Source organism: Balaenoptera physalus, assembly GCF_965194825.1.
Source record: "Balaenoptera physalus genome assembly, chromosome: 10".
Taxonomy (NCBI): Eukaryota; Metazoa; Chordata; class Mammalia; order Artiodactyla; family Balaenopteridae; genus Balaenoptera; species Balaenoptera physalus.
In genome coordinates, this window is record NC_138889.1 from 47,996,446 (window position 1) to 48,009,196 (window position 12,751).

Below are 12,751 nucleotides of genomic sequence, written 5' to 3' on the forward strand. Positions count from 1 at the left end.
AATTTACCATAAGAAATAATGGCCACAGGGATTGGAATACTCAGCCTCCAAGTGAACACTGCATACTGTTGTCAGAGGCTGACCTATATGGGATTCCAGATAAGCATCAGAGGTTGCATGAATGGCATGGAATCAGGACAAAGTGAGCCAGAGGCACCCAAGGTCTAAAGGCATTAGTCTCAGACACCCTGATACCCACATCTGCAAGTAAGGATGACAGTGCCTGTGAAAACAGGAATCTCAGACTCCTTGGCAGAAAATCCCTCCAACCTTTCCACATTGGGGATCCCCTCATGAACAGGGTATGGAGATTACTGGCTAAATGCAAAATTCCTCTGGAAAATGTTTACAAGTGGAATGCCTCTGAGATTCTCAACTCCCCCTTCTGAGCCTCACAGTCTTTCTTTAAATGTTAATAAATTCAATCAGACACGACCAGTTCTGCTGGACTGTAAATTATTCAGACATGTTCAATGATGTTGCATATGTCAGCCCCAATTTTAATTTCCAAGGGGCAAACTCGTTTCTGTCGTATTTGGTTTTGAGAGGACTAACAAAGTACAGCCCCCGCTTACTAATACCACCTGCCATATCCAGGCTGTATTTCATTTGTTCTCACGTCCAGCCTTTGAAGTCACTGTTAATTATCCTTATTTTATTCACAAGCAAGCAGAAGTTCAGGTCAAGTTCCTTGGCCCAAGGATGGAACTGGAATTCAAGCCCCGGTTTAAGTTTTGAACTCCTTCTCTTTCTGCATACTGCCCAGAAGTTACAGTATCAAGCTTCTATTTAAGAGTTGATTTTAAAAAAGGCTTTCAATGCTAGAACAAAGTTTGACAACTCCTAAGGGTCCATTGAGCTCTAAGAGTGTATGATTCTTTACAGCACCTGGCTTTGCTACACCTCAGAATTGAGACATCTTTCTAAATAATTCTGACAAAAATTATTGCTCCTGGTTATTCAGGGACAAGAAACTGCGACTGAGTTATCTTTCTAAATGCCTCAGTTTTTCACTCCACTGACCTTGGGATCATGTTACTCACCACAGCTCCTTCCTAATGCACATTGCATCTGATATTGATGTTTCACAAGGAATGAGAGTAACTTTCTAAAGATTGTAAAAGATCTAATTACCCATATTGACCCTGCCCAGAAGCAACCACAAACAATGCTGTAATTAACTGAGTTTGTCTATAAATGGGAGATGTATGGGTGATTTTTTATTACACAAGAAAAAAGGCAAGCTCAGTAACTTATTTAGCATTCTGAAACGTGTGCAATGCTTCTATGTCTACCTTTATGTCCTTCTTCATTCCTTGCTTCCTCTCTCTTCCACTTTTCCTTATTTTAAAAAATGTTTATTTTTCCCATTAAGAAATTAAATCATCAAAGAACATTTCTGAAATTACAGGAATATGGAAAGATTAAAAAAATACCCATTTTTACTATTTAGAAATGACTAAAGATAACCTTGTAATGTGTCTTTCTTTTTTTGGGTGTGTGTGTGTGTGTGTGTGTGTGTGTGTGTGTGTGTGTACACACGTAATATAAACTATTTTTTGTTTGTTTGTATGTTTTAAAGAATATCAGTGTAGATGTTGTCACCCATATCAGCCTCTATGAGCTAAAGGATCTTTACCTTGATTTATCTCTGTGTTTGTTTCAAAACCACTTGGTATTTGACAGAGATGTTTTGCAGTTGTTCTTTAAGAGATATGCAGTGGTCAACCGCCCTGACCTGGCTCTGGCTTGACCACAGGAATGCACCTGCTCAGATGAGGCCTGGAGGTGTCTGCAAGTTACCTTTGCTTGGCTACCATGCTAAGATCTCCACTCAAGGTGGGTTTTTGTATTCTGTTAGGCACAATTCGTACTGTGTGCAAAGAAGACTGGAAGACTGCGCTTGCCCCAGCTGCCCCAGGCTGCTCCTGAAAATCTGCCCCTTTCCTAGAGCCCTGATGACAAGGCTGTGTCCTACCCCTTTAAAATTCCCTTTCTCCCCTCCCTTTGGGAACAAGGTGTTTTTAGAGCAGAGCTCTCCCTTCTCCATTCCCTGTTCAATGAGTAAAGTTTCTGCTCTGCCATATGGAGCCCAGTTTTGTTTGACTGGCATTTGCAACTTCAGGCAAAGGACCCATTGAGGGGTCACCTACCCCTTGGGGATCAGTAACAATGCCCTTTGGAGAGTCCAACTATCCCACAGTCTCCTTTTCCCAGAAGAGGTGAGTTTAGAACAGGCCAAGAGGAGACAACCAGGCCAAGAAAGATAAGCATTCAATCAAAGGCTGCGAGGAGTGTGAACACAGGGTACCCAGGAGAAAGCAAGCAGTGCAGTAGGGCTGGGGTACCAGATGCTGGAAAAGGACTGGTCAGGAGATGAGCATGGCCCAGATAAACATGAGCCCTGAGAGCCATACTAAGGGAAGGGATGTAAACTCCAACAGGAAGGCCATGGCGAGGAGTTTAAGAGGGGTAGTAACATGATCAGAGCTCTAGAACAGTGCCTGGCATGTAGCCGGAGCTCAGTACATATCTATCCAATGAATAGATGGAGGACTACATGGCAGTTGTATAGAGGTCGGGAGGCAATAAACTGAGCTAGAGGTAGGAAAGCCAGTTAGGAAACTGATTTCCTTAATGACTAAGGGTCTGAACTGAGGTTCTGGAAATGGAGATAACAAAGATAAAATGGATTACAGGGAAATTAAATAAGGTTCCTCCCTCTCACTAAGGGTCCCCCCCTTGGCAGATGGGTAGAATCCCTTTGCTTGGCGCCCCAGCCTACTCTGCACAAGCCTCTATTATCCCACTTCTCACATTGAATTGAAACTTTCGGTTTAATTAACTAGTATATGAATTAGTGATGAAATTAACATGCGAAGTGTGTTGGTGGCTTTAAATGCACATACATGTGAGATAAATTTTTACGCCCCAGGCATCTACTCTATTAAATTCCTATAGATCTGAGTTATCTGCCAAGTCCTTGTTTGAACTAGAAACATTCCCATACAGAAGAATTTTGAGATTCTCAGGGCGCAAAAACTTACTCTTTGTGTAACAGAGATTTTAAAATTGATATTATACACTTCAGGACGTAAGGTTATGTTACTTCCTGTGATTGTTTTAAATGCAGTTAATGAGAGAATTGAGAGCAAGACCTCAGGGTACAAGCATTTGCAGGAAGAAGCTTGCAATGCAAAAATTCTTTAAGCCATTAGGTGGTACCCACCTTTTTTTGGGGGGGTGTTCTCTATTATTATGTTTTAGACAAAATATTTATACTCATGTGTATTAGAATAAATTTAACCAGCATAACACACTTGTGATTTCATGAATGATAAGGCTAAGTAACAACCAACTTAATCAATTAAGAAAATAACAGTACAGACAATACTCAGATATGGCAAAGATTACCAACATGATTCATGAATGTTAGGAAACAATCAGTTCTCAAATGCAAGGAGTAGGACTGACCCTTCCTGTATTTCTTAGTAAATTCCAGTTAATTTTCTGCAGTGAGTCAAGGTTAATTTGTTATTACTATTATTATTATTACTTAACTCAGGCAATTGGAGTTTTCACCACTAGGATTTAGGTGTGTGCAACCTTTCAAGTCTCCTCCCCATTCAGGGCTCCACTCTACCAAGTACCTCCTGTGTATGTACAAGGAGCTGATATGTTATATCATTAGATTATCATATGTAACTTTCACATCAAACCTACAAGAAAGGCATTGGTATTTCTCATTTCCATGAGAAAACTGAGGAGTAAGAATGTTGGGTAAATAATGAAGCTGAGATTTCTACACAAATCTGCGAAATCAAATGCCCATGTTCTTTCCACCACACACTGTGCCTCCTCATCAACTCATCCTGTGGAATTCCAGGCATTATGAGATGGACATGCTACAGCTGAAGTTAAAAACAAAACAAAACAAAGCTGACCAGAGGAAAAACCCAGCACTGCATACCTAAGAAGAGAAACAACATTTAATAACAGTCCTTTAAATCTGCATCATGCTTCATTGTTCACAAGCCCTCTCAAATACAGCACCTTCTCTTTTTTTTTTTAGTTTTAATCATTATTTTATTCATTCAACAAACATGTACTGAACCGCTATTTATGTTCCCAGCACAAATAAATACATAGAAAATGTCACACCTGCTAGATAGGTGATGTGAAGAAACTTAAAGGAGGTAAGGGTAACAGAGTCATGAGGAGCAGGGCAGGACACTCTGAGAAGGAGGCATTTGAGCAGACACCTCACGAAGTTAAGGTCAGAACCATCATGATATCTGGGGGAAGAGGGTGCTAAGCAAAGGTAACAGCACATGCAAAGGTCCTGAGGTAGAAGTGTGCTTGGCATGTTTAAGGAACAGCAAGGAGACCAGTGTGGCTAACCTGAGGGAACTAGTGGTAGAAAATGATTCTGGAGAGGAGGCCAGATCATGTAGACTTTGTAGGATATGACACAAGTTTTGGACTTTACTCCAAGTGGGATTAAAAGTCAGTCAGAGTTCTAAGCAGAGAAATTCCATGATAACATTTACATTTAAAAGATCACATTAATGTGATGCACTGTTTAAATATACCTGCCAAAATCAGGGGTCTGCAGACTTCTTCAGTAAAGGATAAATCAGTAAATATTTTAGGCCTTGCGGGCCACACAGTCTCTGTCACAAGTATTCAACTCTGCCATAATAGGGCAAAAGCAGCCAGACAATTTGTAAACAAATGGGCGTGGCTGTGTTCCAATAAAAATTTATTTATAAAAACAGGAAATCAGGTCAGAGTTTACCAACTTGGCTCCAGACCTAATTTCGGGTTTACAGGAAATATAGGCACATGGGAACAAAGTAAAAAGCACCTAATAGGAGTGTGCGACTTTCTCTAAGAGAGCTAGCCTGGCTCATAAAAAAAAAAAAAAAATCAATGTCCTGGAAGGAAAAAAAAGACAAAAGGGCTGAGTTAGGTTAAAATAGGCCAAAGAGACAACATGTATCATGAATGAATCCTGGTCTGAAACATAATATTTTGAGGACAACTGGGTACATTCAAGTATGGCATGGATATGGAGAGGATATTAGTAATCTAGAGTGTAAACAATCATCTCAGGTGTGATAATGACACCATGATTCTGTAGGAGAAAACCCCTATCTTAGGAAACGGCTGCTGAAGTGTTAGTGAGGAAAGTGTCGAAAGTATGAACAGAAATTCAAGAGTCAGCATAAAATACAGCCAGATGAGACAAACATGGCAGATGTTGAGTTGCTGTACAGGGGATCTGGACTTCATTTATTATGCTATTATTTCAACTTTTCTGTAGTCTGAAACAAGGCGGTGGGGTGGAAGAATCTCTCTAGCTTCCCTGGGGAGCACCGTCTGGGGAAGGCAGGAGAGGCTACTGGGAGCCCAGTGAGCAGGCCACTGCATCATCTAGGCAAGGACCCGTCACCAGTGTGGCCTCTGTCTGTCCTCCATCCCCACCCCAACTCCCTACCTCTCCCCAGGCTCGGGAGCAGCCTACTGCCTCAGGCCTATGTGGGGCAGGGCAGAGAGGACAGCCAAGAGAGCAGAATGGCCTCTCTCTTGCTGGATTTCTGGCTCACACCTCCCCTTGGGCAAAGGTCAGAAATCTGCAGTTTGGTCTCAGATCAGACCCAGGGGCAGATTTCTCTCCAGTGGCAGAGGAGTTGCCCTACCCCCCTACTCCCCCAAGTCTTAGGAAAGGGATTCTTCTCCACACTGAAGGCCATGGTATCTTACTATAATGGAAACCAGAGCAGGTCTCTTCCCTATTAAAAAGCTTTGCCGGCTCCCCACCGCTCCTTTTCCAGGCTTGCAAGCTGTGTGCCAGGTACTGCTGAATCAAGGATTTCCTGTTTATTACCCCCCTGAATCTTTTAGCAATCCTGTGACGAATCCCAGTTGATTCATGGTTTGCCAAGCCCTGTGGAGATCTCCATCTAGAGACCAGGCCCTGGCTGAGCTCTCCAGTTTCAAGGCTTCCACTTCCCCTCTTCCAAGATTCCTGGCCCTTTCATTCATCGGTGATGCAGAACCCTCTGTGGTCCCCAGAAGATGAGCTCTCTCAACTCTTGGGCTTTGAATATGCTGGTCCCTTTTCCCAGAGTCACTTTCTCTTTCCTAACTCCGTGGTCAACTCCCACACACTCTTCAAAACTCAGCCCAACACCCAGGTCCTATGCACTTACAGGTCTCAGTTTGCTTTCACTGGCAGTCCATCTTTTGTCCCCCAGTTTTCAGCTGAGTAACACCTAGCTGGCTTGAGATGGTAATTCTGTTTCCCTTGGTGGGGCGAGTATATTTTCAAACTTAGGAAGGTAGGTAATCATAATTACAGTATAGACTGTGGCAACACATTTTGTGATATTGTTTTGTATATGGTCTAGAAATGTATTGTCCAAGAGGGCAGCCACTAGCCTTATGTGGCTGTTTAAATGTAAATTAATTAAATAAAATAAAAATTCCATTTCTCAGTCATACTAGCCACATTTCAAATGTTCCACAAGCACATGTGACTAGTGGCTACCCTTTTAGACACCAAGGGTATTAAACATTACTATCATGGTAGAAAGTTCTCTTGGATGGCACTGTTTTAGGGTTCTCCAGCAGGTCAGCTGAATCCTCATCTCACAGACAAGCTAAAGGAGTGTTTCTCAAAGTCAGATCCAAAGGGACAAAGTGGGGAAAAAATATTCACCACTCATTACAAAGGGTTAAGCTCCCTAATATATAAAGAGCTTTCAAAAATAAATAAGAAAAAGATCAACTACCCAATAGAAAAATAGACAAAGGATATGAACAGACAGTACAGAAACTGACATGGCCTTTGAACATATGAAAAGACACTCAAACTCACCCACAGAGAGAAAAGCCAAAACTACCCTGAGGTGCCATTTCCGACTGATCAGATTGGTAAAAAATCCAACATTTGGAAACAAGGCTGTGAGAACACTCTTAGACATGGCCTAATAGAGCCATTTCTCAAAATTACAAATGCATATTCCCTGTGACCCAGAAATCCTACATCTAAGAATTCATCTTACAGATTTACTTGCACATATGTCAAATGAAATAAACACAAGGTATTGGGTTGGGCAAAAAGTTCGTTTGGTTTTTTCCATAAGATGGCTCTAGTAGTGCTTAGTTGTCTTTAATGTCATTTGAAACAATTTTGTTAGATTGTATTGTGACAGCTGTCACATCAGCATGCATTTTTTAAAAAACTTATCAAAACTGGTGAATTTTTGTGTGGCCATTTTAATATTGAAGATGGAAGGAAAAAAGCAGCATGTTTGGCATATCATGCTTTATTATTTCAAGAAAGGTAAAAACGCAACTGAAACGCAAAAAAAGATTTTTGCAGCATACGGAGAACGTGCTGTGACTGACAGAACATGTCAAAAGTGGTTTGCAAAGTTTCGTGCTGGAGATTTCTCGCTGGACGATGCTCCACAGTCGGGTAGACCAGTTGAAGTTGATAGCAATCAAATCGAGACATTAATTGAGAACAATCAAAGTTATACCATGCGGGAGATAGCCGACAAACTCAAAATATCCAAATCAAGCACTGAAAATCATTTGTGCCAGCTTGGTTACGTTAATCACTTTGATGTTTGGGTTCCACATAAGTTAAGAGAAAAAACCTTCTTGACCGTATTTCCACACGCTATTCTCTACTGAAATGTAATGAAAACATTCTGTTCTTAAAACAAGCTGTGAGAACGGAAGAGATCGTGGGGCAAGCGAAATGAACCACCACCAACCACACCAAAGGCCAGTCTTCATTCAAAGAAGGTGGTTACGTATATGGTGGGACTGGAAGGGAGTCCTCTATTATGAGCTCCTTCTGGAAAACAAAACCATTAATTCCAACAAGTACTGCTCCCAATTAGACCAATTGAAAGCAGCACTTGAAGAAAAGCGTCTGGAACGAGTCAACAGAAAACACATAATCTTCCATCAGGATAACGCAAGACCACATGTTTCTTTGATGATCAGGCAAAAACTGTTACAGCTTGGCTGGGAAGTTCTGATTCATCCGTCATATTCACCAGACATAACACCTTCGGATTTCTATTTATTTCAGTCTTTATAAAATTCTCTTAATGGAAAAAATTTCAATTCCCTGGAAGACTGTAAAAGGCACCTGGAACAGTTCTTTGCTCAAAAAGATAAATTTTGGGAAGATGGAATTATGAAGTTGCCTGAAAAATGGCAGAAGGTAGTGGAACAAAACAGTGAATATGTTGTTCAGTAAAATAATTGGTGAAAATGAAAAATGTGTCTTTAATTTTTACTTAAAAACCAAAGGAACTTTTTGGCCAACCCAATACTTCACTGTGGCATTGTTTGGAAACAACCCCAGTCACCATTAATAAAGAACTGCTAAACAAACTTAGGGACATACATGTGCAGCTATTAAAAAAAAAAATGTAGCAGCAGTTCTCTATATATGGAAGCAGAAAGATTCCTCTAGATAACTTAAGCGAAAAAAGCAAGTTCAGAACAGTCTGCATACAATGCCACCTTTTGTGTAAAAAGAAAAAACAAGGAGAGTACAACCCAAAAGGATCTGAATGGATCTGTCCATGTGTGAAGAAGCTCTTCCCAGACACAGAAGAACAGCAGTTAACTCGGGGGTGAGAGCATATGAGGCAGAAGTGAGAGCAAAGCTTTCACCAGACACCTCCTTATACGATTTGTTTTGATCTAAGTGATTCTACATCATCTCTTCCAATTATTAAATTAATCTTTTAAAAATTGATTCTCTGGGCAACCTGTCTCAAAATCAATGAAGATGCTCATTAAAAATGCAGCCCCCTGACCCTCCACAGATCTCCAGACAGGCAGAGGCCCCGCCCCAGTACTGTCAACAAGCTCCGCCCAGGATTCCCACGAACCCGCCAGTCTGACGACGAAGAACCGGGTCAGTGGACTAAGAAGCCCTGCTCTTCCCAGCTCGCGGAAGGGCTGAGACGGTAAACTCCTAATCTGTCCATCTGCGCCCCTTCTCACACTGGGCTTGGAAGCTCTCAAAGCGCGGCCTCGAGGAGGCCCAGACTCACCTCCCTCTGGAGAGTCCACGTGGATGGTCCTCTTGATGACCGTGGTCCACTGCAGGCAGCTTATGACAAAGGTGTTGGGCCCCGTCTCCCGGTCTTCATCAGGGACTTTCTGCGACAGAGAAGTTGTTGAGAGGGGGCAGGGTCTGGTCGGGGGCTCGGGCGCTCCTTCCATCCAGCGAGGAGCCGTCACTCCAGGTCTTAATGGATTCGCTGCGCTCGTGGAAACAACCTTCTTTCACGACAGACACCCTAGTCCATGGTGGCAGCGAGACATGTTGTCACCTAGCTTGGGGCAGCTCAGGGCCACAGGACCTGCAGAAGGCTTGGTGCAGAGAGCACAGTCTGTTGCCCGAGGCTACCCAGAATCCCCGGCTGTGGTCTACTCCCGCCGACACCGCTACCGCCACCCTGCGCTCGCTCCACCTCTTCCTGTTTCCAGACGCACCGCCCTCTCCTGGCCAGGCCCCGGGCTCCAGCACCTTCGTAACACCGTAACGTGGAAATAAATAGACTGGACTTCCTATTCTCATTGTGGACGAAGAAACAGAATTTTCTCAGGAAAATTACAGAGACTTGCCCAAGATCACGGGCTAATTTAAAGCAGAATTTTGCTTAAGAATTTAAGGCAGGGTTCTTCTGAGAAGCAGAATCCCAGATTGCTAGTTTCTGACGCTGTGAGGCTTTCCTGTGCACTAAGCAGCCTCCAGTCTTCCCGTACTTCAGTTAGGGCGGGGCTGCAGACTCCGTTGGAGCAGCCAACCCAGATGTATCCACAGCGAAGGAGAACAGGACGGAGGGTTTGCGCACGCGCCACCCCAGGCTCCAGAGTAGATTTCTGGTTGGCGGGATTTCAAACATCTCACCTGCCAGTTGGTGTATACCCTTTCATTTATTCATCCATTCATCCATTCATGAAGTTATAAAGTCAACCAGGAGTTTCTGCTTTTAAGGATCTCAGAGTACAAAGGAAGAGATAGCTGTATAAACAAATAATTATATTATAAAATGGGGGATCTACTGAGATTCGGAAAGTGCTGGGCCTTAAAGATGGACACCGAGCAGAGATTGTATTGCCCCCCCCCCCCCCGCAACCCTCCCTGCCCCCCGCCAGCGATGATGCCAGACACGGAGACAACAGTCTTTCGCAGGGAGAAAAAGTCTTTATTGCAGAGCGGCCATGCAAGGAGACAGGAAGCAGAACTCTCAAATCTATCTCCCAGATGGCAAGGTGAGGTGGATATTTAAGGATTGGGCTCTGGGGCCGTGAAGAAAAAGGGAGGGTGTGGTGCTCTGGGGCCGTGAAGAAAAAGGGAGGGTGTGGTGCTTACAAAGGCTAAGGAAGTGCCAAGTTCCTATGCACAGGCCCAAGCAGGCTTCCTGTCTCTGCACGTGCAAATTCCAGGGAGTTGGTATGAAGCAAGAGGTGGCAATTTGGGCTGTGATATTGTTACTGATCAGGGTTCTTGGCCTCCTTAATCAATAGAAATTGATCAGACGCCAGACAAGAAATTCAGGCAAGACTTTATTGGGGCCCCTGCTGCGGCAGGGGGGAGCGAGAACAAACAGGTTCCCGCACTTGCTTGCCTGCTTGTGGTGGGGGGGGGGGGGGGAGGGGAGGGCGGAGAGCTGGTTCCTTATATGGGGTGAGGGTAGGGGTGTGTCCAGGGGTCGGGCTGGAGGGGTGGCCTAGGTGTTCTGCCCACCTCTTAGGTGGTGTTTTGTGCTTCGGGCACTCTCAGTACCTTGCTTTTGCTCCTGACCCCCTGCTTTTGCTCCCGGCTCTTCAGAAGTGGCAGTTGGTCTTTTTTGGTCTTTTTGTATCTTGTTGTCCATAATTTGCCCCAGCTGCACATGCACAAAGTTATTTTTAGTCCCTTATAGTTTCTTTGTATTTTGTTGCTTGAGGAGACGTTTGTCCAGGTGCAAGCACTGCAGCAAAGTGTCCCGGGTCCCAGGTCCCAGGTCCCAGCCTGTCTCAATATCAAAGGGTCACCAATCGGACAAGCAGGTTTATTCTGCCCAAAGTTTGATCAGCCATCTTGGCTCCAACTGGTTTCAGCCAGTCTTGTTGTGTTCGACGCAGAGGGGATTTCAACAAGTTGTTTCTTCATCTGCTGTTCTGTAAGACAAGCTCAAGAATTTGTGTTCATTACTAATTTTTTTGTTTTAACCCTATGGGGCAGGCTTTCACTGGTGGGGAGGGAGAGTGTGGTGTAGGGAAGGCTTTAAGGGGGAGAGGTCACCTGAAGAATATATAATTTGGGATGAGGAAGAAGAAAGGATTTTTCAGAGGGGAGGCATGTAGGAAGGCACAGAGTTACTGAACATGCTGGTGTATTTGGAAAAATGCATGTGCATCCAAATGACTGCAGTATAAAGTGTGAGGAAAGAAGTGTAGACGTCGAATTATATATAGGATAGATAAACAACAAGGTCCTACTGTATAGCACAGGGAAAAATAGTCAATATCTTGTGATAAACCATAATGGAAAAGAATATGAAAAAATGTCTGTATGTGTATAACTGAGTCATTTTGCTGTACAGAGATTGGCACAGCATTGTAAATCAACTATATATCTCAATTAAAAAAAAAAAAGAAGTGTAGAAGTCGAGGAGGAGAAGGGTGGGGGAGAGATAGTTCACTGCCAGAACAGATCTCATAGCAAGAGGGAACCCAGGAGGAGGAGAGCTGATTTTAGAAAGTAGGAAATATGGCAATATTTCTGTGTGTGTGTGTGTGTGAGATGTTAGAGCACTAGATTCTGAGAACGGAAATAGAGGGAAGAAAAAAGGGTCTCAGACTTATCTGGAGTAGAAAGATAAGTTGCTGGGTTTTTCAAGATTCTTAGATCCTTTTACACTAACTGCTCTCCAGTCTCTTTAATGCTCTTCCTTTAACAAAAGTTTTAAAGCAATGTCACTCCATAGGGAAAACAAAACAAGGGAAAGAAGTATATATGTCACTGCCACTGATCAGTACACATGTCACTGATGATCTTGTTCTGTGATTACTTTTCCGGTAACAAGTTTGTGTATTTTTTTCCTGTCTTGTTTTTATATCTGTTGCTAGAAAATTCAAAGCGAGAGAAAAGAATCCTCAATAATCTACCACTATGAGAGCAATTAATCACTTGGTTCCAAAAAAAAAAAGGGAAAGAGGTAGAGTACAGAGGACCTAGAAGAAATCAGTGGGATCAACTGCTTATCCCTCTGTTTGTCCACTCTCTGTCTCATTGTGGGTCTTCTCAAGGTCCTGGGATTACCCTTTAGAGGGGATAAAACTCATAATGGGTGTGATATTACTATTAATTTTTAGGCAATGATTTTACCATATGGAACTCCCCTCTTTACTTGATGTTCTTAAAGGAGAAGCTAAGTGGTCAGATTTCAGTGCATCCTTTAAATAAGCAGGGGGTGCACTGCAGCAGTACTGCCTCTCCAGGGTTCACCTCCCGCCTTGTCATCACAGGTAGGGGGGCCTGCTCTTCTCCAGCTTAGGTCCCCCTGTAGGGACATCAGAAGCCCAGGCTTTATTCTTACAAGCGTCATTACTTCTAAAACCTACTTATCAAAAACAAGGATATAATTATTATTGTCTCAAATGCTTGGTGAGACAAAGCTTAGTAATACTAGGAACTAAAACGTTCTCATAATTAGAA

The 12,751-nt window shown here is 43.1% G+C and overlaps 1 protein-coding gene and 1 long non-coding RNA gene across 5 annotated transcripts in view; one reads left to right on the forward strand and one right to left on the reverse strand.

The window, feature by feature from the left end:
- The window catches only part of LOC309636781, a 64,259-nt gene extending 53,883 nt beyond the window's left edge, over positions 1–10,376 (reverse strand). For 2 of the 3 annotated variants that reach the window (XR_014250222.1, XR_014250223.1), the window contains exon 1: positions 9,093–10,376. This is a non-coding gene — a long non-coding RNA (uncharacterized lncRNA). The remainder of the gene's footprint in view (positions 1–9,092) is intronic. The other variant, XR_014250224.1, reaches the window with a different exon arrangement.
- LOC309636770 (uncharacterized protein) overlaps positions 10,098–12,751 on the forward strand; it is a gene marked incomplete at both ends in the record, with an annotated part of 45,670 nt that continues 43,016 nt past the window's right edge. For both annotated transcript variants that reach the window (XM_082410292.1, XM_082410293.1), the window contains one exon: positions 10,098–10,320. In XM_082410292.1, the coding sequence (XP_082266418.1) occupies positions 10,098–10,320 (223 nt within the window). The remainder of the gene's footprint in view (positions 10,321–12,751) is intronic.